The 25,628-nt window shown below is 39.0% G+C and overlaps 1 protein-coding gene across 5 annotated transcripts in view; it reads left to right on the top strand.

Annotated features, from left to right (window-relative positions):
- LOC108244197 (mitogen-activated protein kinase kinase kinase kinase 4) overlaps positions 1-25,628 on the top strand; it is a 109,618-nt gene that overhangs the window by 70,115 nt on the left and 13,875 nt on the right. The window contains exons 8-25 of one of the 5 annotated variants that reach the window (XM_017430161.3): positions 459-513; positions 761-839; positions 956-1,131; positions 1,217-1,289; positions 3,933-4,143; positions 6,261-6,422; positions 7,106-7,192; positions 8,306-8,644; positions 9,957-10,112; positions 14,843-15,145; positions 16,518-16,627; positions 17,887-18,047; positions 18,200-18,297; positions 19,022-19,200; positions 20,452-20,569; positions 21,146-21,508; positions 22,259-22,373; positions 24,314-24,481. In XM_017430161.3, the coding sequence (XP_017285650.1) occupies positions 459-513; positions 761-839; positions 956-1,131; positions 1,217-1,289; positions 3,933-4,143; positions 6,261-6,422; positions 7,106-7,192; positions 8,306-8,644; positions 9,957-10,112; positions 14,843-15,145; positions 16,518-16,627; positions 17,887-18,047; positions 18,200-18,297; positions 19,022-19,200; positions 20,452-20,569; positions 21,146-21,508; positions 22,259-22,373; positions 24,314-24,481 (2,953 nt within the window). The remainder of the gene's footprint in view (positions 1-458; positions 514-760; positions 840-955; positions 1,132-1,216; positions 1,290-3,932; positions 4,144-6,260; positions 6,423-7,105; positions 7,193-8,305; positions 8,645-9,956; positions 10,113-14,842; positions 15,146-16,517; positions 16,628-17,886; positions 18,048-18,199; positions 18,298-19,021; positions 19,201-20,451; positions 20,570-21,145; positions 21,509-22,258; positions 22,374-24,313; positions 24,482-25,628) is intronic. The other 4 variants (XM_017430164.3, XM_017430162.3, XM_017430163.3 and 1 more) reach the window with 4 other exon arrangements.

Genomic DNA, 25,628 nt, shown 5'->3' on the forward strand with positions numbered 1-25,628 from the left:
ACAAAGCTTTAAAAGTTCAGATTATTGGTAAAAATGAAAGTAGCATTCCTTGAAGAAATACGTATTGCTCACCAAAGTGCCTGCCAAAGTTCTAATGATCTGTCAGATCATGTATTTGTATCATGAATAATGTATTGGTAATGACTCTCAGCTACTACCACACCAAATATGAGCTCAGTATCTGTAAAAATGAGTCATAGTCTTTTTTTTGTTCACTAAGGTTGAAAAAGCTGTGACAGCCATCTTGAATTGGTGTGACTACAAAAGTTAATCAGTTGTAGATGTACATCCAGTGATTGCCTGCTGATTCTTTAATTAAAATTTGTCCACTGGTGAATGATATATTTGCTTTTTTTACACGACTGGGCACCTTTCTTGGCGGAAGGCGATAATAGATGTGTTATTGAGAGGAACAATCCTGAATGTGTGTGCAAATGTGCTTGCTTTCTGTCCTTCAGAGTGATCTGTGGTCCTGTGGAATAACAGCCATTGAGATGGCGGAAGGAGCTCCCCGTAAGTACAAGATTTGTACAATTTTTGCAAACAATTTTTGTAGCTTTTCAGAGTTAGTGAAGATGCCAGTTTGTGGGAAATTTAAAAGAAATTGCTAAAAAAAATAGAGGAAAACAGGTGTTACACAGTCTGTCAAATTCACCACTGATTCGTTGAGTTGTTATTTTTTTTTCCTTGAACTTAGCATTTCATCTTCACACATGTTTTTTTTTCTCTGATCTGTTTTTTTTGTTGTTGTTTCCTTCAGCCCTGTGTGACATGCATCCAATGAGAGCCCTCTTCCTCATTCCCAGAAACCCTCCACCTCGACTGAAGTCCAAAAAATGGTGCAATAACTTTTTCCATCTTTATAGTGTCACCTAAAGTTTCCCTTGCATCTTCAGTTTGAGTGAACATCTGAACACCTCCTAACTCCTAAAATCACATACAACCATCCCAACAGGTCAAAAAAGTTTTTCAGCTTTATTGAGGGCTGCCTGGTGAAGAACTACACCCAGCGTCCTCCTACAGAGCAGCTTCTGAAACACCCCTTCATCCGGGACCAGCCCAATGAGAGGCAGGTCCGCATCCAGCTCAAAGACCACATCGACAGAACCAAGAAGAAGAGGGGCGAGAAAGGTGAGTCGTCTGTTTACAGTTGCAGATCTTTTGAAGGCAAGTTTAAAATGATGACAGCTCATGTGTTGATCATTTTTTTCCCCAGATGAGACAGAGTATGAATACAGTGGAAGCGAGGAAGAGGAAGAAGAAGCTTCTGAGCAAGAAGGAGAGCCAAGGTTATTATAAAGTGTTTGACAGGAATTAGAAACTTTCATTGCATAATTTTCATGAATGATTTCTTTCTCTTTATGAGCCCAAATTACTTTACACATGTCTTATGAAGTGGTGCTGCAATAAGTGAGATATCACACCATAACCCCTCCTCATGTGGCAAACTAATGAGATAGTTATTGCCATGTGTCATCATGGGGGAAGATTTATCATCAAGAGTAGTTTAGCATCTGTTTGTAATTTAGAAATAGCCTTTGTGTGTCACGGGTCGGGAAAGGATGAACCCAGGAATGCAGGCTGACACAGGGAACTCCAGAGCAAACTTAAAATTTAATAAAACCAAAAGGATTACGAAACAAAAAGCTGACGAGGCAGCAGAAAGATGCCAACTAACAGAGCTTGAGGGAACACAGGAGAATAACAGTATGAAGCATGACGGTATACATTGCTTGACCATAGGTGAAAGGGTACTGACAAAGTATAAAGGCTGAGGTGTATGACGAAGTATCTGCAGGTAAGACTAATTGGTTAGGAGACAGGTGTGGATGGGCGGAGCAGACTGGTAACAGAAAAGTACTGACTGGAGGAGAAGTGACTGGTGGCACAGAGGAACTGAACACAAAGAAAACATCACAATGGAAACACAAGGAACATAACTAAACTAATGTCACAAAATACAAAAAAAATGATCACAAAGAGGAAAAAAACACTAACAATAAAAAGGAAAATGCAAAAGGAACCACAAAGAAATTACTAAAAAAAACAAATCTAAAAAACAAATCATCTGGATGATGACCCCGCCACAAGGTAAAAAAAAATCAGCTAGAATGTGGATTGGAAAGGTCTTGGCAAAAACTTTACTGTTGTATTTGGAGCACAGAGGGCTCTGCATCACATCCAGTATCTAGTAGACAGGTCAAGGATGGCTATAAGCATTCACAAAACCTGCGTAGAAAGGTCATGGTGGAATATCATTGTGGTGGCAGTGTATTGGGTTCCTAAGTAGAGTTTGGGGAAAGCATGGTGGCAGCTTATCATGATAGAAGATCAACATTTGAAGCAGGACTGGCCATGCTCCCACACCATGCTGGCACTGCTGCATGTAAGCTGTAGCATAGTTCTTGGCTACAGACATTGCATCCTGCCTCCTACAGCCAATAGTATTGTTCCATGTGCTCGTCATGTGGCTGCAAAAACCAATTTGTGCTTTACACACACACACCAGTGAATTCCGCACCACCACATACACTCAGTCTTATTCTGCTCTTTGACAATAAGCAAGATGCACCAGTACCACAATGTGGAAGTACTGTATTGACAACATGCTGCTGACATTTAGTGCAGGCTGAAGGCGCAAGAGAGCATCTTGGGAAACACAGAAAATTGCAGGGAAAACCTATTTTGTGACTTCTGAGAGCGTAGCAACATAATGATTGCCATGATTACCTCCAGACTGAAGGAGGTTTACTTGCAATCTAGCCAGTTTCTAACAGGTTATGTAGGTCTTGAAGATCCTAGTGGGGTCTTTAGCTGATGGTAAGCAGGTCAAAATGACCAAAATGCATCTACTGAGAGCAGTACAAAGTTAAAAACAAGCACCATTTTATATTAAAGAGCCTGTCATTTACTGACGACAGGTCAAGCACCGACCTGATCCCTTGTTCAAGTGTTTCACTTGCGCACTTTGGCACAAATTAAAGAAACAAAAAAAACTTTTTATTGGTTCTGCTGTAATCCGTAAACCTCTTCTCTACTCCAAATTTTAGGCATAGAAAGTATGAGATGACTGTGTCCACATCAGTTGCAAATTTATCATTGCCTTATTTGTAAATTTACATTAAATCTGACAATGTTGTAGTAAATCTGCCCCTTAGTGGGGATTTAGACAACAGGGCAAAAGTAAAATAAAACATTTTTATGTTTTGTTTAAATGGTTTTAAAGCATGAAAGCTGTTTCATTGTCATATTTTCTTTTGCTCAGATTTACAGAACTATACAAACAGTACAAGAGCAGAAAATGGCTCCTAATTGGTGGCAAATTCCTTTATTAATCCTGCGGGATTAATAAAGGAATATCTTATCTTGTCTTATCTTAAACTCAAAGAATGAAGCAGTGTTGTGTCAACTTGTGACAGCAATAAACTGGATCTTTTGGCACTTTTGTTACTTAGTTTCACAAAGACACATTTGAATTTGATTCTTTCTTTGAGCCTACAAAAATGTCAAACACCTATATGTACCAACAAGATGATTTCCACATTTCATTAGCTGTAGTGTAGTGTATTGTCAATTACAAAGACTGGATTGAAAATGTGTTGCAAAGCAGCCAGTGAACGATTTTTGTTAAACTTACAGAAAGCCTAGAAGAGAACGGGTCAAATTGATTTGAAAGTTAACTCAAAACACATGACTTCTTGTAGAAAGATATAATAGCTCATTACGATTACACAGTATCGTTCAAATGTACATAGCTGCATTTTCACCCATTTGCAGTGCTACTTAAGGATCAAGCTCTAATTTTACAAATTATTTAGAAAACACAATTGAACTAATGTTCTAAACCAATAAAGAAAATCAGAAACTTTACACCTTGCATGTTGATTTCTTTGATACAAGCTTTAATTATTCTTATTGTCTTTTCCATGTAGCTCCATAGTCAACGTGCCGGGCGAGTCAACTTTGCGTCGTGACTTCATCCGGCTGCAGCAGGAGAACAAGGAGCGCTCGGAGGCCCTGCGTCGCCAACAGCTCCTCCAGGAGCAGCAGCTCCGCGAACAAGAGGAGTACAAGCGGCAGCTGCTGGCTGAGAGGCAGAAACGAATCGAGCAGCAGAAGGAGCAGCGGAGGCGGCTGGAGGAGGTGAGCACAAAGGCCTCATACAGTATCTGACATACATCCAGCTGTTTAATATTTAACAGTAACAGTATCATACAGAAACAACTGGCTCAAAGCTGGGAGTTCACAGAGTCTGGTGTGGGCACTCTTAAAGTGAGAGTGGCTATAATATTTGTATTTCTTTTGTTTTTTCATTTGTGGGTTTAAATATAAATACAATGTACTTAAATTTGCACAAATCATCACTACAGTGTAATAAAGATAGCAATTGTGTGTTAACATATTTGGACCTATAAATGTTTGTGTTAAATCCTGATGAAGGGTATGACATTAAAGAAACTCATCATTTGTGGAAAACATGCAAAACCGCCAATCGTGGTTTAAACACACATTTGCCAATAGAGGAGCAATGGTACATTTATTTATCCCAGTACAGAAGTCAGGGTCCGGTGTGTGCAATCCAACAAACAATACGTTCGTTACAGGCGATCGCCACTTTCATCTAGATGAGGGCACACATATTTTTTTTCACGCATGTTGCTAATTGCACTCTACAACAAAGCAATGCAAGAAGCAAAAAAAAGACTAGCAGTTGTACCGAGCTGACTTATGTGCACTGTTACACCCATTGTGGTCAACAATATCCTGCTGTCAGCCAAATAATGAAAATTTATAATGTAAACAGAGAACGTTGAAACAAAAGAATAACTAATTGTGGGGTTCAGGTCGATATTTCCAGGGTGAAGATCTTCATTTGATATTATTATTTTTTTCTAATCAAAAGAAGTAAATGTAAATTTTACATAGTCTTTGGCTGTTATGGTGTTTAAAACATATTTGTAGAACAGTAATGTCAGGGACTCTGTATTACAGTTTATCCTCTTTTTACATTTATCTTCTCCTCACTGGAATATATATATATATATTCAGAACTTCCCTTTAGCTCCAGCTTGTTATAGCTTGGTGTTTTTTCTGTAATAAGATTGAAGACATCTGACTTTGAGGTTATTGGTTAGATTGTTAGTTGATAATTTAACATATTACACCTCCAAATCAATTTTGGGCTGCAGTGGGGGGAAAATGCCCTCAGAGAAGAATTTGGAAAATTTAGTATGTAATTATCCTTTATCTTATTAAGCTGTGGTTCATATCTGTTAGTCTACACAAGCCCGGTTGCTTTTCGTCTTAGGAGGAGAATAAAATGAACGCTGATAGCACAGATTGAAACAGAGGGAGCAGGAGAACTTTAATACGAATGAAGAAAAAAAACGAAGTGATGAAAGAGTGCCTGACAAACACAGAAATGAGGATGTAATATAAAGCAGCATGGAGAGGAGTTTCCTGGTAATTTAAACAGCTGCTGGGCACATGTAAAATGAACTGCGACTTATCAGCCGGAAGGAGTCGGTAACAAGAGAGAAGAGTTTGGATTTGAATTCTTAGCTGTGCCTTTAGATCATACCGTGAGAGGCACAGTTGAGTATATATAACTGCTCACGGCCCTTCTGCTTTAAAATCCCTGGACATTGAGGACAAAATTTCTGCATTAATGGCCCACAACTCAGAAGCTGCAGGATATGACTTTCACTGAATAACAGAAAAACTTAATCTTTAAATCTCTTTTCAAGGTCCAGTTTAAAAGCAGCACTTTAAAAGTTAATATGGTAACTTGTTACATTCCAACAAGTCTCTGTGGAATTTACACTGGTTTTTCTGTGGGTTTTTTTTTTCACTCAGATATGCAAATCTTAACATTTATGTTGCAAATAAGCATAATGTTTCTTATTTCTCCTAAAGACATGAAAATCTAGGCTGCAATCACCGGATTTGTCCAACTCCAAAATCTCACCTTTCTCATTTTTTTTATAATAAGTTTCAACTTATTTCCAATTTGACGATATTAAGACAGAAACTTCCTTTACATTTTTTATGAGGAGAAAAAAATTCAAATGTTAAAATAGATACTTATTTGACTCACAGAGGCCAAATCAGAGTTACAGTTCAACAGTGCCATTTATTGTTGCACAGTGAAGAGCCAACATAAGCTGTGTGATCTCATGTTAAAGGACAGATGAACTTAAATCTGAGCTGGGACACGGGGGAGATTTTTGTCAGAATTTGCCTCTTGTTCTCACCCACAGCAACAACGCCGCGAGCGTGAGATGAGGAGGCAGCAGGAGCGCGAGCAGCGCCGGCGGGAGCAGGAAGAGAAGAGACGCATCGAGGAGATGGAGCGACGGCGCAAAGAGGAGGAGGAGCGCAGGAGGGCAGAGGAAGAGAAGAGGAGGGCCGACCGAGAGCAGGTACTGACACAAGGAAGGAGGAGGGGGTTATGTCCTTTTCAAAGTGGTTCAGCAACTGGGTATGTATTTGGGAAGATGCAAACTATTAAATTTGAAATCCAAAAAGCATTTCATTTCACACAAAGTTAGTGCAGAGTGCAAAACAAGCCATTAAAAAAACTTACTCCAATTTTTTGAAGAATACTAACCACAACCCTTTATTAAAAAAACATTCTTTTGGTGGATTATGTTTGTGTAAGGAGTTATATTGTATAACAGTTATAAAAATAACATGTCTACATCAATTTGGATTATTTTTGGTAGTTTAGAGGTTGTTCTTATTTTGGGTATAGGATAACTCATACAAATGTACCAAAATGCAAAACCTGAACTCAGTATAAGTGTTGGGTGGTGCTGCTCAGGCTGGTTGATTGACAAATCAAAGCAGGTTTTTTTTTTTTTCTTACAGAAAACAAATATAGAAGCCAGTAGCGGTCAGTTAGTCGTGTCGTGGGAACCTTAAATAGGAATGATCTATATTTGGAGCATAAATCCCTATACAGTTACCATAATGTGCAGATCAGGCCTCTTAAAATTATAGTTCTTTTAGGAAAATGTTCTGTCAGGGTTGATCTTTTTCAGCATGTTTGCCTTTCACACGCAGTTAACTAATGTCAGCGTGACGGGGTGTGTTTGATTGACAGGAGTATATTCGCCGTCAGTTGGAGGAGGAGCAGAGGCACCTGGAGATCCTCCAACAGCAGCTCCTTCATGAGCAGGCCATGCTGCTGGTGAGTTTCGCTCGTTTTCATCCCAGGACGTCACATTTCAGTTTAGTTTTTTTCTTTATTACATAAGCAGTTTTAATTTTTTTTCTATATTGTTCCATAGTTTTCATGATATTTCTAAGTGGATATGTTTCATTTAGGGATTCCTTATTATGCCTCCTTCAGCCATAATGTTTGATTTGGTTTACCTTCCGGTGAAACCGACTCAAGTTATTGAGATTACGGACTTGCTTTTAGAAATCCACGGGGAGTCATTACCAGCTGAAGTTTTCTCAGGGTTTGCAGGGGAAGTCAGGATGTTTACTGGGCCCTCGGTGATGTTAATGTCGTCACCAGGAAACTAGTCAGTCAACAGGAAGAGAGGGTTTCCCCTGTTTCTGTTCCTGCTCGGGTTGCACAGATATGTTAAAGGGCTTTGTGTTTTCCATTTTAAAAGGATTCTGTTCCTCTGGGGAGTGGGGGTTACAGAAGATGCTCACATAATAAAAGGATGTGAACGTTTCCACCTTCAAATATAGAACCAAATTATTCTTTTTACTCTCTGGTTCCTACAAAGTCACGATTCATAAAATGAAAACAAGTTTCCTTTTTATAATAATTAGCTGTGTAGACTGAGACAAACAACTTTTATAGCTCTAAGTGCTCCATTGAGGTTTTTTTAAAGGATACAACGATGTTGGGTTTTAGTCATGATGAGCCTCGTGAGTGGGTGATGTAGCCTGAAAATTGTATTGCAATGATATTGATATTGATATGGAAAACATATCTAACACTGAATCTTGCAGATAGCATCATTCATTAGTACAACAACATAAGAGGTATTTTACTGTTTTTTTTTACCAGTAATATCATTGACGGTATGATTTGGCACAGCCCTAATGAGCTTTCATCATATTATTATGTAAACAAATGCTCTTTATGATAACTTTTTTTAGATATGAAGACTGACGAATGAAGCCAGATTCTAATTTGCTGGTTGGTATAAATTGAATTAAGTGTCTGAAGTGTCACTTAACAGGGTGAACCCATTAAAAAGAAGTGTTGCTGTAACCAAACACCATGTCCAGCCTCATGCACTAAGTGGTTTTGGTTCAGTTCGGTCCTCCCTGTACTCAGGAGTATAAATGGCGGGAGCTTGAGGAGCAGCGACAGGCCCAGAAGCTCCAGAGACAGCTGCAGCAGGAGCAGGCCTACCTGCTGTCACTCCAGCAGAACCAGAACCTGGACAGTAGCAAAACGACCCAACAACAGAGCTCTAAACCCTCACAGAGCCTCGAACCAGAAAGAGTAAAACCCCTGAAAACTCCTGACTCGGATGCACCAAAACAACCTCCCAGCACTGACTCTGAGAAGACACGGCCCAGTCCGGTTTCCAGTCTGGAAAAAACCACAGAACCCAAGCTGCTGGTGGCTGACCACCAAGGCCTGACACCTGACTCTGAGCCGGTCAGAGAGGTGAACCTCATGCCGTCACTCTGACTGCTGTAGATGCTTCTTTGCTTGTGTGAACTCACTGCTTTGGTTCTGCTGTGCTGACATGGTGATGGCTAACTGAATGGACTCTGGGTAGAAAAGCTATCTGACTAAAATGTCTTAACCTTTCTAATAATGTAACAACTTCTTTGTCCCGGACCAACAACAAAATTCTTCTATTGTGTTTATGTGTCTCTGTTGACTGTTTTTTTATTTAAAGATATTAACAATTAACCTTGAAACTCAGTCTTCAGACAAATATAATTGGCTCATAACCTTTTCACAGAACACCACCTAAAAATGCTTCAAATATCTCTTTAATTGTTCAAACCATTATTGAGTTGCTGGCTGCAAGTTCTGTCAATCATCCTGGGAATGAATTTAAACCATGAGCTACCCATGTAATAAAATAAACCATTTTATATCAACAAAAAGGCTAAACCCTTTAGCTAGTGTACTATAGAATCAGACATGTTTGTTTTAATAAACTCTGTTTATGGGGCGTTTAGACTGGACACCCGGAGTTTATTCACTGAAAATATGCTACAGGAGGCAGTTTTATTTCTGGGTAACCGGTTTAGCCATTTTATATTTGAATCCAAGACTTTCCATTCAGATTACTGGTTATTGTTTGATCAGAGATCCATTTTAGGAGGGTAATATATTGTTTAACCCTCTCAAGGCAGGCGTTGCAACAACGTATCTGATTTTTCCTGTTACTAGAACTTAATTTGAGCCTGAGAGGGTTAATTATTGTAAAAAAAATATATAGTTTATCGACTAAAATTATGGCTCAAAAACATTTCTGCAGTACTGGGAACCTGAAGCGAATTCCCTGCGTGCGCAAATGTACTTGGCAAGAAACGATTCTGGTTCTGATAAGTCCAGTCAGCAGACCAGTTTTTGTCCTATCTGTGAGACTTTCTGACAAAAAAAAGACATTTTCTCCTGTAAAGCCACACCTTTTACCGGGAATCAGTGTCATGAATCTCTCTCTTTGTGTGTCCTAACTTTTCTTTTTATAGTAGGGGCTCTTTCTTACCATGAAAAGTGCATGGCAACCTTGCTTAAATAGAGCTGTTGCTGTTTTAGACAAAATGTGAGAGTAATTTGGCAAAAATAACACATCTTTCCTTGATGAGTTGCCCTTCTGGTGTGCTTGCAGTATTGTTAGTACATATATTTTTCTCTGTGGGAGAAAACTAACAAATCCTACTGTCTAATGGCTTCTGTCCTCACTGACCTGAACTCTCCAGCAGCAGGTAAACCTTCTGCCTGCATGTGTTCTCCTCAGGCTGACGAGCGATATCGGAAGAACATCCAGGGTTCTCCACAGGCCGCTCAGACCAAACCCCAGCAGCCTCCAGTGCCACCGCGCTCTGAGTCCTCACACCCCAATGGGAACTCGGCGTCGGAGGCGCCCGCCATGCACCGACCGGTTGAACCACAGGTAACAACGATGGCTTCTTCCCTTTGATCCTTTGTCTTTCTTCGGTTCTAACTCGATTCTAAAACTTTAAAAATGGCTTGCATGCAGTGACTGTAGTTTGTTTCTCTCAGGAGACTTTCTAATGTAGATGTCTGCTGTCTTTACTGTGTTTTAAATGTTTTTCCAGGAGATGCTGACATTAAATAATTATAACTCTGCTCAGTTTGAAGCAGGTTATAAAACAGTTTTTTTTTGTCTACAACACATTGAATTGAATGTATCCTGCATCTCAGTAGAGCTGTTATTTTTATTGGTGGGATTACAATGTGACTAATCTATATGATAATTCACCAAGCTCTAAGATTTATACACAGTCTAATGTGTATTTGAAACTTTCCATAGAAAGATGCTTGTTTTTTATGTTTCAGTGTCTAACTGGATTAGAAACTACATTTCTTAAGATACAGCGGATTGAGTGATGTTTCACAGACTGTTCAAATTCAGCCTAAGCAATTCACAAATCTTTTTCTTGTAGGTTTGATGTAATGCTGGGGTCTGCACCCTGCGGCTTGGGAGCCACGTGTAGTGGCTTCTTGTATATTTGACTAAATCTGAAATGTAATTGAATATTTTTTATTTTTATATTGCCACTAAGAAAGGATATTTTTTGGGCAAATTTCCCGTCTAATGTTTTGCAATAAATGTATGGACTTTCTGCAGCAGAATGACACCAGTAATGCAAACAGGTTGGGCTTCCTGTGTGATCTCAAATGTCCTACAGACATTAGTAGACGTATGATTTATGATAAATATGTTGTGTACACAGCCTCACATTGTTTCAGTAGCAGAATTAGCTGAATATGCTGTGAGTTTTCCTTAAAATGTGTTGAGAATCAGATTCAGTTTTACTTTTGAGCTCATGGTTTGCTTCTGCGACTTTCTGACATACAGCAGTGACACTCCAAATCTACCAGAAAATAAACGTTTTATGCATACTTGATGCAAACAGCTGTAAAAGCAGAAGTTTTGCACATCTGTACATTATTAGATTTTAGGGCACTGTAGTTTGTTCTTATTGACTAAGACTTAAAAATAAAATGCCACGATTCAACAAGTATAATTTTTTTATCCTTGTTTATAGGGTTAGGCAGATTTTGTTGAGTACAAATTTGATTTAGGACAGATGGTATAAATGACTCTTTTAATTGTAAAGTTTGCAGACCCCTGTTCTAAAATAACATATTATTCATTATACTGTATCTCTCTGAAGAAGCCACATTTACCAACTCAGGGGAGTGGGACTCTGTCAGAGCCTGAAGGTTTGTTTCTCAGAACTGGTTAAGCCAACAGTGAATGAATTTATGATACCATCTTGTTTTTGAGGAGAGAATTTAAATGGTGGGACTTGGGATAAAAGCAGTTTTTCCTGTAAATGATTGCTTACTTGGAAAGAAAATGTTTCTCCTGATCTCTAAGATGACCTATCATCTACATGAAATCTTGTGTATTGGCTTGTTTCTTCATGAAGTTTCTCTTTTTTCAGGTGATTTTGGGAATATTTGAGTATTTGCTTCGAGCTGTAAAAGAGTTCTCATCACTCTGATGTGTTCTGCTGCCCTTTTTACAGTTTTTGTCCCTTTTTTTTATTGCGTCTTCAGCTGAACTGTTGTGTTAACCACAGTGTAGTCACAGTTGAAAACCATTAAATCTTCAAGCTAACAGTTTTTAAACTTTTAGATAGAAACTTTTATGACATAAAGAACCCGAGATTGTTTGCGAGAAAATGTTTTTCGTCTACATGAAATTACTTTAAATCAACTTTATTTTGTGGCTTTAAAAACAAAATGTTTCCAATCGTCTGTTCCTATAATTAGCTTTTAACTTGTCAGACTGAGCAAACAAAATGCAAGATGACGAAAAACAAGAAACAACATGTGCGCAGATAAATGTCTATGGTGAGCAAGATTAGCTAAAAAAAACCTTTATGATTTTTTAAAATAATCTGGAAATGCACTAGTTAGACACGGAGAAAAGAATCTTTTACCTCAGAGGTGAAATTTATAGCTGATTCTCTGTACCTCGCCATACTGGTGATTCAAAACATCTATAATTAAGAGGCACCCAGATTGGCAACAGCGTGACTCAGGCTTTTATAGTCACTTCCCAGCGAGGGATTGAACCCGCTTTGCATAAATAACCACAGTTCATTAACGTCAGTCTGTTTCAAACATGGCTCACAGATTAAATTATACAGAAACAAGGCTGTGGCTGGGTACAGGTCATGATGTAAGTCACTGGTGCCTCAATAAACCTTAAAGCAGAATGAACAGCTTTCTACTATTAGCAGGCAGTCGTCAAGCTCAGATGTTTTAATATGACTTTGCTGAACATAGAAACACTTCAGGTCCTTGAGTTAAAAATAACTTGATCAAAATAATTTCAGCTCCAGTCCATAAATTTGTCAGGTTTATTTATTTTATTCTATTTTATTTCTGTAAAAGTTATGAATTTCCTTCCAAAATCACCTCTTAGCCTAAACACACCTAACGCTTTTTTAGATGAGATTTGAATTTACATAATGAAAGTTACTTAAACACATTTAAATGAAGAAATCAGCCGTGAATGAGATGGAAGATGAGACCTTAACCTGAGAACTGGACCCTGGATCAGGTGCTCTGTTCTTACAGTGTTTGTGTGCATGCTGCATCACCTATCGTGCTTGTGTTCATGAGTATGTTTGCATGCCAGCCCCATTTTCACATTTTGATTTACATTCCTTCCTCCTGCCCGTTATTGAGAATGAATATTTCTAAAACTTAAGATTGGTGGGACTCAGGTTGTCCCAATTTAAATTTGAAGTTAAAGGAACATTGTAGTTTGTGGCCCTCTAACTCCAAAAGAATTACTCCCCAACCTGTAGTGAAATGAAAGTGAGACGTGCATTAAAATTCAAGCATTGTTATATATGAATGTAACGGCAGGAAGTATTCGAGGATGACCAACTTTGTACAAAGTGACATTAATGGTTAATTTAAATGTAACTTTAAAATGAACCTTAAAGCAGTGGGAAAGCTTGAAATCACTCGGTCAAACCCATTTCTGTCTCAGGGTTTGTTAAGCCTAACATTTTATTCATTGTTTATTTGTTTGTTGTTTCTCTTATGTCACTAAGATAAAAGAGAGTACCACATGTCACCTTTTGGTATTCAAGCCACCTATTTTGTATCACCAAAATGGTGCAATCTGAGTAACAACAGGTAAAACATGTTGGTTCTTTTATTTCTGTGACGACTTTAGGGGCTTTGTAATGATTTGGAGCTATACCGCTGAACAATGTAAATCCAAATATTTCTTACAGCCGTTATCAGCTGCTGGGATGTTCAGCTAATAGTTAAAGTTTTAATCTTGGCTCTTCTCTTTGAGAGTACTGATGGCTCTGTAAGTTGAATCCATTTAGTGTTTTGAATGATTCCTAAGACTTTCGTGAGATTAAAATGCTTCCAGAGAAGATTTAGCCTCAGATGACCAAGACTGCAAATCACTTCATCGGAGCTAAAAGGACAGCTCCATGAAAAATCCTCATATCTCCCCACAGACAGGCTGAAAATAATGCTATCAGTTTAATGAGAAGGTTAGAAGGTTAAATACGCTGAGTGAGTGAGATTAAATCCATATCTTATTTTTTCTTCTCAAGAGCTCTGTATTATATCTATCATTTAATTATAGTATCACGTTTTTATCCATGCCAGCTGTGGTAGGTAAATTATAAGTATACAGCAGAGCCCTTTTGATGAATCATGGCAGCTAATATGAGTTAAATGGCAGCCTCAGTCTTAGCTTTCTTTTTTAAGTGAGAATTAAATTATTGCATCTGTAAAGACCCTTTTTTTTTCATTTTTCACAACAACACAGTGATGTCAGATTGAAGTCATAATGGTTTAATGACAAACAGCAAAAGGGTTCCTCAGGTTCAAGTAGAGCTTTCATAGGAAGCTGGACAAAATTCAGAAAAAATGAGCTAAAACTATATACATGCCACTTCCTCTCTACTGTCAGGTCTGCCTCTGGAGTGTTGCAAATTGGATAGTTTAGAGCACAGGTGTCAAACTCCATTCCTCGGGGGCCGCTGTCCTGCATGTTTTAGACGTGTTCTTGCTTTAAAACGCCTGGTTTAAATGGATGACTTGTTGCCACGCTCCTGGAGAACTTGATGATTTGGCGAGGGGGTAATTAGACCATTTGAATCAGGTGTGTTGGAGCAGAAAAACCTAAAACCTCCAGGACAGCGGCCCTCAAGGCCTGGAGTTTGGCACCCCTGGTTTAAAGGGACATTCTGGCCGTGTTAAAATGGTCTGTGGAAAAGTTGAAAAGAAATTATATCTTATTTGTTTTGGATAGCTTTTTCAATGACCTCAGTTTAGAGGAACAGTTTATGTCTTACAAGACTGAGGAGCTAACAGCTAGTCCAAACGCAGCCTAGGCCAACCCATTGTTAGCTTGTTGATATGGTTCAAGCTCAAAACAACTTCAGTCTTTAACATTTCAGGCTTGAACATCCTTTTAAGGAAGACACTTTTTTTTTCTTTATCTAAACAAAACTAGTAAAAACAGATTTCTTTTCCAAAGATTTGTTCTGTATAGCTCCAATCTGACAAGCCCCTAAAGGTGCCTGAATCCCCAGTCTTTGTCTGAGTGACCTGCATGCAGACTGACCTGTGCTGCCCGCTTTGTTCTGTCTTGTTGTCTGAAAGGTCCGCTCCCATCTGGCTGCTCTAAAGAGCAGCAGCAGTGTGGCCCCGCCAAGCTCATCCACATCAACTCCGCCTGTCGTGTCACGGTCGCACTCCTTCAGCGAGCCGCTCACACCTAGCTTTGAAAATCTCCACCTGCACAAAAGCCACGAATCTCACCAATACCATCAACCTCCATCCTCCTCATCACCATCCTCATCCTCATCATCATCATCAACTTCTGCACGCACTGACCCACAAACCCAACATCAGTCCAGACCTTTGCCCCATGAAAAGGCCCCTTCAGAGGAGGCCCCGCCCAGGGTAAGAACAGGAATAGGAGCTTGCGGCGTAGTGTTGTAGCCGTAGCTGTAGACTTGACACAACCTTCTGGTCACTCACCAGATAAGATAATTGTCTGGATTTAAAACACGTTTCTTTACCTGTAGTGAAAAAGAAATGATCTGTGAGAAACTGCAGCCCTAAAATGCGATTTCTTCAAATACTCATAAAATTTGCATAAAAACGTCAGACTGCCACTTGCAGTGTCTACTTTACTAGATGAAAGAAGAAATTTCACTGAGAAATTCTATTTCCCCACTAAAGTGAACTTTGTTCCCTTCACTAAATAGAAAAACAAAGATAAGACTATACGTGGCATGAATCAGCATGGCACAAAGATAGTTGGTTATTGTGGTAATAAAAACCACAACAATCAGTCTTTGGGCTCCTAGCAATTTGTACTAAAATAGGAGGACTGAAACACACACAGCCAGTTGTGTTCCCTTAACATGTTTTCACTGTTTGACCACTAAAGACCTTAAAGATAGCACAAAAAGTGTAGAAATATAAGTATAGAAGGAGTTCAGCTCATAGAAAACAGTTTGTTTTTGTCGCACCAGAATGCACAAGTCTCTGTAGTTGAGCGTAGGAAGGGCATAATAGCTATTCGTTTCTGCAAGGACATAGGAAAAGTTGGAATCCAGAAATTTAAAAAGTGCCACAAAAGTAATTTGTCAACCAGAAAGAAAAAAAACAAACTGTCACAAACAACACTGTTGCCAAACCATATCACCACCCTGTGGATGGTCTCTGTGCTGCTCGACATGTCAGTGTTAGGAAGCAGAAGAGTGTTACTGTGGATCTTTTAAACAACTGTAACCCACTAAAAACCTCTGGAAGTTTTGCTTTGCTTGGTGGTGGTGAACTGAGCTTTGGTTGCTTCAAAATACTAACGAGAAAACGTGGCCTCTAATGTGACTGCTGGCGTGAGCCTATTGTCTTACTGAGGTGCTCTGGGTGGATTAAGGAGGACGAGGGCTTCAGTTGATGGGGCAGGAACTGCCTATAACAGTTTAGTGGTGGGTTTGTGTGTTTGAAGTTGAATAAATATGGATTTTAAATATTTACCATGCTTAACAAGGTGGAAGATTCATGGATACCATTGCTTAACTACAGAATCTCTAGTTTGTTAAAAAAAAAAAACACTTGTTTGCAACACATTGAACTTGTATAGTAGCAGAAATAATTCATGATTCTTGGGCTATTGTTGTTCTGTTCCATTAACTTGTGCTGTAACTACTTTAGACATTTCCAGTGAGTGAAGTGAGCGCCAGTGAAAGCTGTGATTCTGGCTCGCTATAAACTGACACACACGTTTGTAAATGTAAGCCGGTCACTGTTTTTATCATAAAAGGTTCCTGTCAGGACCACTTCGAGGTCTCCGGTGTTGTCAAGGCGAGATTCGCCTCATCACCACGGCAACACCCCTCTCAGCAGGGATGTGCTGCATCGAAACGCTCCCAGGTAAATCCGAGGAGGATTTAATCTCTTAACAGCTGTTTTACTTTTGCTCGTTCTACGCTAACAGTGGCATTTGTTTATAGCTCTTTTTTCAAATTTCTCTGAATATAAATCAATGTTCCCCTCTTTTGATATTGTAGAAACACACATTCTGTTAAATCATACAGTCTGGAAATTTAAACACAAAAACAAAAGACTGAGATTTCATGAGAGTAGAATAAAAAAAAAATCATGTCAGCTATTCATAAAACTTTAAATGTTTTGACATTTTGGATGTTGTAGTAAAAATATGGAAAGTGCTTAAGATTAAAACAGTCTGAAAATGCAAAATTTTATTTTGAAAGGATAAATTCAATGACAGCTGAGCAGTAAACTGGGCAATACTCACAAATAACAGGAGCATCCAATAACTTCAAAGTCAACATCAAATTATAAACCCAAGAAGGGAAACTAAGCCTAGAAAGGTCCTCAGTAAATCTCTGCTTTTTAGTTGGTAGAAAATGGCTCTATAAATAGAATTATTATGAGGAAAAATTTATCTCAAGGAACTTTTTTTAACGATGCAGTTTAAAAGTAATGGAACATTAAAGACACTTAGTTAATTTGGAAAAAAAAAGAAAAACTTGTCTTAGGATAAATAAGTTGAATGTTTTTTAGTGCATTCACTGCTGGTGGTTCAGTTGTTTCTGCTTGAAGATTTGTGTAGGAGCATCGGTTTTAGTGTTCTCTGTCAGACCTCAGAAGAAAGAGAAAGTGTTTTTAATCAGCTCAAACATGCATATTTATGGACTCCATATTTTCTCTCTAAGAGCCCTATGATAGTTTTGACATCCAAAACCAAAAAATCTCTCTGTAATAATTGTTATTTTTTATATTTGTTCCGTATTGATCATTAAACATCAATAATCTGCTAACTTTATGGTTTATGTTTCAGAGTATTTAGAAATTAGGCCCTCAATCATTTTTACAGTGTGTATTTCCCATTGTTTATGCTCTTAGTTTTCTCACACTTAAGGAGTTTTTCTAACTTAAAAACCAAGTCAAATACAGTTTCATGGAAATAAGAACAATTAAACACCTAATAAAAACTAAACAAGCTAAGTTACATTAAAGTAGATTTTTTGCACTTTCTCCATCATTTAGAAAATCTGAAAGGATTCCAGTTTGTTGTGAAATCAAATCACATGTCTGCTGCAGACAGCCTGCATGTCTCTACAGTAGTTTCACTGACTTTTTGACTGTGGTGTCTGTTGCCTCTGCAGTTCAGCAGAGCCTCGACTCCTGTGGGAACGAGTGGAGAAACTGGTTCCCAGAACAGCCGGTAATAGTGGCAGCGGAGGCTCCAGTTCCTCCAGCAGCTCCAGTAACTCCAGCTCTCAGCCCAGTTCTCACTGTGGCTCTGGAGAGAGGTTCAGGGCCCGCTGTGAGTCAAACAACCAGCACTCAAAAAACAGAACTCATACACATTTTTAAAAGTTACATGAAGACTTAGATATAACCACCCAGGCACATTTTTATTATTAGACTGCTTATAATTATAGCGTAAACTGACCGTACAACCTCCACCTTCTTCAGCTTCTTCCAAATCCGAGGGGTCACCCCTCCAGCGACCAGAGCATGCAGGAAAAAAACCTGAAGAGAGGAAGGACTTGGTCAGGCCGAACAGACCAGCGGTGAGAGTTGACTTGAAGCTGAGAAGAAGTGTAGATCTCCAGCTTATGTAGATTTAGAATTAGAAAGGTAGTGTGTTGGTGTGTGCAGCTCTGGGTTTGTTTCATACCTGGGAGGTGTGTGTGAAGATTTGAAATGGCTGACTTTTCTTCTTGATTTCCTTTTTTTTCCTCTAATAAAATAACTCCTCTGAACTATGTCATGTGATCTGCTCTCCATCCAATAGAGTGATCCAATCAGACTTTTAACACTTGGTTTTCCCTTCATACTGACCTCTCTGGCTGATGGACTTTCTTCTTCTTGGTTGTTTCCACCGATCTCTCTGGCTGCCAAGCTGTCATTAAAACTCACGCCTTCTCTAACTTTGATAAATAATTTACTTTTCCATCTTTGCAGCTCTAATTATTGTTTTATCTGAATTAATCCACTAACCTTCCCTCCAGCAGCCTGAAGACCATCAGCTGTATGTTCTGCAGTCATTTCTCTCCTCGCTTCACTGTTTGGCTTTGTTCCTTTCATGCTGGCTTCTCATTGACTGGCATTCAACGACTTCCTCTCCAGCAGCCCTGCTGCTTTACTAAAGAAAATTTAATAGAAAATCTTCTAACATTCCGGCTAACAGTTTGCACATAAAACAGACAGATGAATCAAGTGGATCAGAACTCCAGTAGATTGAAAGTAGCGACTTCAGTGAGATAAAATGAGTTCTCCCCTCATGATCCTCAGGACCTGACAGCTCTGGCCAAGGAGCTGCGTGCAGTGGATGACGTTCGTCCCCAGAACAAGGTGACAGATTACTCTTCCTCAAGTGATGACTCGGACACCACAGATGAGGATGATGATGAAGAGGTGGACCAGGAGGCAGGTGAAGAGTCAACTTCTGGCCCAGAGGACTCCAAAGCTGTGTATGTATTTATCACCCTCAGACAAGGCATTAACAGCAACCAACGGGCTAAGGGATAGTTCAGGTCTTATGAAGTGTGGTTCTGTGGAAATGTTTCCAGCAATTAATATGTACTTGTTGTAGATACTGTAGCTCTTTGAAGAAAGTCAGTTTGGAGAAATAGATTTTGATTCTAACTAAATTAACGATGGACTATAAAGTATACTTAAACTGGACACCGGAACAGAATAAGGAAGTTGAAGTCCTTGTAGACTGGCTGTAGTAAGAGCTTTAAGTCCATGTAAAGGAAAAGAGTTTCCTGACAAAATGTAAAAATACACTTCAGATTTTTTTTCCCTCCAAGTGTTGACATCTGATTCACTTAGTTCTTATCTGGCTGCTGTATGCTTAAATATTATTTTTTCTAATATGTTTTGATTAATTAACTGAGTCTTTAAAACGGGGACTTTAGGCCCCACAGTTTTACCTGGACTCTGGCTCCAAAAGTAAAATATGGCAGGTCCTGAAAACAGTCATTTGGCATCAGTTTAGTACAAGGAAAGTGGATGGAGACGCATTGTCCGGTTTATATACAGTCTGGGGGACTGATGAGCTAATGGCTAGTCTGAGTAAAGCCAACATGGATTGCTGCTATTTTAAACGACTCCAGTCTCTAAACATTTATAGTTTTATTAACATTTACATTGCCATCAGTTTTGAATTGCACAAATATTTACATAGAATTTTTTGATTATTGGCAAACACAAATAGCAGCAGCAGCTAGCTGTAGCACTTCTGGTGCAGCTTAGGGCATTTCCTGCAGAAATATCATACTACTGTACCAGCTTTTTTTTTTTTTTACCAGGATGACGATGTAATGTGAAATTGACAGCAGTATAAAATGTTAAAACATTTTGTTCACATTAAGTTGTCTTAAAGTTTTTAGACTGGAGTTGTTTTAAAATAGCAGTAATCCATGTTGGGCTTGGCCTCGCTCTGACTAGCTGTTGGTTTATCAGTCTGGTCACAATTAAACTATTTCTCTAAACTGAGGACATTCAAAGAGCTGTGTACAACAGATGAGATAATAATTGAACCCCACTTCAAAATATTCTGAACTAATACTTTAGGAGTAACATGAAGAACCAGATTCTTTCACAGACCTACGTTTTGGTTTCCCTTTTGCTTGGTTCTACTTGTGTACAGAATTGATAATTTTCTTAACTGCAGCCTAATCTTCCTGTTTGTATTGAATACATCTTCTTATCCTCAGTTCTTCCAAGTTGAGTAATGGAGAGACAGAGTCAGTGAAAACTATGATTGTTCACGATGAGGGCGAGAACAACGCGGGGACAACTCCATGCAAAGACAGCACGCTGGTTGTCAGACAGGTACTGTTAGAAGAAAAAAAAAGAAAACACACATCATTGCACGAAAACCTTCTGTCCTTCCATTGTGGTGAATTTTGTTTGTTCATATCCCAAGTGTTCATTCATTTTGTTTGTACATTCTGGTGATCCTTTTTTGTTCTTGCATACGTTGCGAATGACTAAAAGTAAACAATAAAGTAAGGTAGGTGAAGGCTGGGTTAAACTACGCAGAACAATCCCAAATTTATCGATCAGACTTCAGATAAGTTTCCAAAGGTTCGTTACATTTTTAAGTGTCTTAGAAAGGTAAAACTTTGACGTTCTCTCATCAGTTGGCGTTAAAATTACATGTTTAACGGTCATCACTTGCTTTAAGTACCAAAGAAATGAAAAATCTGTTGGGTTTATTGTGACAGTAAAGGCAATTAAAGAACTCACGTCATCTAAGCTTATAATTACCCACTAACATGAGTTCTCTTCCACCTGTAGAATAGCCATTGTAGTTTGCCCTTTGCTCTAGCTAACACATTCCCTTCCCCTGAACTCATCAGGAGCACATGTAGACCCACAGTCGTCTACCCCTCTTTCTACTTCCAGAGCGCAGGTGACAGCAGAAAGCGTGCGGCCCCCGCTTCGGGCCAAACGCAGACCCTCGGCCTCATTACGGGTTTTGCCCCGAGCCCTGGCTCAGTGTCGGGGCAGGGCCTCATTCATCACACTTCCAGCCCCCACCACCACAACCACCATCGACATCACCACCACCATCACCCCACACAGCACTCGGACCGGAACGGCTTTGCTGGTCGCATCCACCACCTCCCAGACCTGATCCAGCAGAGCCAACATTCCTCCCCTTCATCCTCCTCCTCTGCATCCAGCTCCCCTTCCTCCTCCAGCTTTGCCAGCCCTTCCACCATGTCCCCTCAGAGTCCCCTGGAAAAGCTCGGCATCCTCACAGAGGTATGTCACCAGCACCTAAAGCGGAGTTTAAATTGGTGTAGTTCACAATGGAGATGTGCTTTTGTGGGTAAGAGTGACAACATTTTTTAGTTTTATACTGTTTACTAGCTGGCCTGACAATGTTGTCAATATAGAATAAAACTCTTAGGGCCCTGAATGGGTAGAGTGCCCTCTACTGGCCACTGTCTCTGTTTCTGCAGAAAAAGACTTATTTTTGGCCTTAAATATTTTGGTCACTTTATTCTTCAAGAGTCTGAATTTAAAAGAACTAAACATATTTCCTTCAGTGACTTCCAGCAGGTAGATGTTTCCTCTGTGCATTTCCACAAACACTTATTTTACCTTGTCTACCTTGATGCTGCATATTTCCTACAAACAATTCATATTCTCACATTCCCCAGACAATAGCTCATAGCACACAAGGCAGTTAGGAGTGCAATGGCAAGTATGCTTTCAATGGAAATACTTTTTATAGCTGCATTTTTTCCCCCCATTTTTGTGTTTTTTCTTTAAGTTGGTTAGCGATATTCATGTGTTTTGTTTTTTTTGTTGTTTTTTTTGCCCCTCCACGTTGTTCTACCTTTTTATTGTTATCTGTTTATCCTTTGATTGAATGCTCATTGTGTTTGCATGCAACATGTAGAGCCTGCTTATTTAGGTGCAATCATGTAAATATTTTTGGTCTTTTGAAATAACAGTCATAGTTGTTATTATGTTACCATTCATTCTTCTCCTTCTCTCTTCCTGTAGAGTCAGTCTAGTAACAACATGCAGAAACACAAGTCTTCTTCCTCCTTCACTCCGTTCATCGACCCACGCCTCCTCCAAGTCTCTCCATCCACCGGCAGTGCCCTTAACAATGTCGGTAGGTCTCTAACCCCACTGAGCTGATTAAGAGAGCAAATATAAACCTGTGTGTGACTAACTTATCAAAGCCAAGAACAAGGCTGTGAGGAACTAAAGTTGTCCGTCTTGAAAGGTTAAGGGTAAGATGGTATGTGAGATTGTAGACAGCTGTGGGATTTACTCCAGACTTGCTGCAACGATTTTTCACCCAGCTCCCAATAAAATGATCAGAGAACATGAGAAATGTATGAAATTTTGTACAATATATGTTCAAATTTCTGTAGTATAAAAATTGCCTCAATCCTCACTCACTCATTCCTCATAATTATGAGGAATGAGTGAGTGAGTGTTGCTTTTTAAAATCCCAAAATCATTCAGCAAACTAAAACCCAAAACAGCAAAGCTGCCAGCTGTTGGGAGAAGAGACACTGCCAGCCAGCAGGAGCAACAAGCCAGATCCAGAACCAGGACCAAAAATACAACCCCCAGGAATTTCCAGGAGCAGCAGTCTTAAGTAAACTGGGAACATTTGGCCCCGTGCTCCCAGTCAGCACCTGATAGAGGCCACTCCCACTATACCTGCAACACAGTTAGTGCAAAGGGAGGGACTTGTTAAATGTAATGTAAAAGTGAATATTTTCACCTGTTTAACACTTGGCCTTTTACAAGGACTGTGTTGCTCTTACCCTTAATGTGCATCTGTTTCCTCAAGGAATGCAGATTAACCTACTGCTCCTTTTTGTTGTGTTCTGAATTGTTTTTTCTTTACTGCACTTCTTATGAGTTTCTCCGTTTAAAGTAAATAATAAGGGTGTAAATTTAGAGTAGTAAATTACTGCCAATATTGTTGAACCTGAGGCTTATTTATTCACACATATCAGGCTGCATTCTGAAAAAACTGTAATTTCAAATGTGTCTCTGATAAAACATTTTCTTCAAAATAAAAGTGCAAGTGGCGTTTTGATTTTTGATGCTGAAAGATCATATGAGACAACAGCAGGAGCTTTTGAAATTATGGACTTGAAGAGAAATCCCACAACTTCAGTTTTCTTTGAGAAAGTAAAAAAAAAAAAGTGTTTTTGCTACATCCTCTAATCAAAATGATTCTGAACACTCTGACCCATCAGCTGTTCTTACTTATAAAACCTTTACCCTAATGCACTTTTGAGATTTGACGCATTACCCAAAATCAAAAACAGGCTCTTTAGGAGGCTGAGCACATAGCGACCTTTCAAGAAAAACAAACCATATTTAAATGCAGTTTGTTCGCATCAACTCTCTGCTCTGCTGAGGTCACAAAGTTTATTAGTCATCACACTTTACAAACAAAACATATTTATCAACGCAGCTCTCCTGCTCCCTTATTATCATCCATCTGTAATCAAGGCCAGACATGAAGGACTCCAGTTTGCTAAGCCATTACCTGACCAGGTGCAGCTGGTGACGAGCCAGTGACCTCTGAAGTGAACCAGAGAACTGCTGGTTTCATTTTTCCTGCAGGGGTCCACATTTTGCTTTTTTAATACAGTATATCAGAAAAACAGAGAGAAAAAAAGCTCCACTTTCCAAGACAGATAGTATAAAGTACGTAAATGGCACTGCTATGAATGCTTAATAACTTAATAACTACATAACAGATGAGAACCATCGTCTGAGCCTTGGTCTCATCTGCTAAACACTGATTCACATTAGAAACAGTTAGAGCAACAAGTTGCTTGGCCATTGTCTTTAACAAACATCAAGTCAAGTTTGTTTTTTCAGATTAAAACAACTTTATTACCCTACAGTTATGAATCATTTCATGACAAGCTGTATTATCTGTATTAGTGGTTAACAAAAGCCAACAAAGAAACATCCAAACACTGTTTCTAAACATGACTGTTTGACTGACCCTCACCCCGCCTGGTAAACTCTTCATCCTTGACCATCCTACCTAAGCCCTTCCCTTTGACCTTTTAGGCTACCCGAACGATGCCCGGTTGGCGGAGGCGCTGAGAGCAGACCCGTCCCGGAAAGGCTCCGTGGTCAACGTTAATCCCGTCAACACTCGGCCTCAGAGCGACACGCCGGAGATCCGCAAGTACAAGAAGAGGTTCAACTCCGAGATCCTGTGTGCTGCACTCTGGGGTGAGCACAAACACACAGGGCTTTACTTTACTGATGCATGTCTGCAAATGAGTTAATGTTGATAAAGAAAAGAAACAGCTGGATGTGAGTGGAAAACAAGTAATCTGGGAGGAACAAGACTGTTTATGGGCAACTTGTTAGTGGTTTGAATGTTTAGAGAGTTACTCATGTGTCTCTTTATTCCCTCTGTGGTGGCTCTCAGTAGCAAAATACCATGGAAATGAATGAAACTAGCATCCATTGAAGGAATGTATATTGCACTCCATTTTGCATACCAAGTTTTAAGCAAACATCTTATTCTCATCACGCTCAGAGTACGTGATGAGAATAAGTCATAGCTACTACAACACCAGATTTGAGATCCATATAAATATAAGCAGTTTCATGGCGTTTAATTTCACATTCTAACAAACTTTAAATTTAACGAAGTGTGGGATTTTTTTGTTTTCAAGTTTAAAGCAGGTTTTCCAGTTCTAGTTTTATTTAGTAGGCAAGGGAGTGAAAATAGCTCTTTCTATTGTAAAGGCTGCAGACTTCTGAACTAACTGGACATGTATGTTTCTGCAAACCTATTTAAAGATAAATGTTTTATAAAACTAACACATTTACATAGTCATGTTCATACAAAATGTCCTATTGAGAAAGCATTCATTATTCGTTCTATTCAGTTTTTAATCCAAAAAAAAAAGCTTTTTAATTCCTAAAATCTCAGTCAATCCTCACCTCATGGTGGCAGCAAAACTCTGATGAAGCTCAAGTGACACAACTTAGTTATTTTTTCCACTCAGAAGCACTGCAGGGCCGTCAAAGAAAATCTAGTCATAAAGATGTTTGGTGTATGTGTTTAACATTCTTGTTGCACTTATTGTTGCCTTTTATCACTTGTAATCATGACTTTGTGACATGAATACATTTCATCAGCACTCATATGTTGCCATACACATCCTGGCATGTATATTTCTTTCCTGTACTATAAATGTAAAGACAGTAAACACTATACAGGTGCTGGTCATAAAATTAGAATATCATGAAAAAGTAGATTGATTTCAGTAATTCCATTTAAAAAGTGAAACTTGTATATTATATTCATACATTACATACAAACTCATATATTTCAAATGTTTATTTCGTTTAATTTTGATGATTA

Source organism: Kryptolebias marmoratus, linkage group LG6 (genome assembly GCF_001649575.2).
Source record: "Kryptolebias marmoratus isolate JLee-2015 linkage group LG6, ASM164957v2, whole genome shotgun sequence".
Taxonomy (NCBI): Eukaryota; Metazoa; Chordata; class Actinopteri; order Cyprinodontiformes; family Rivulidae; genus Kryptolebias; species Kryptolebias marmoratus.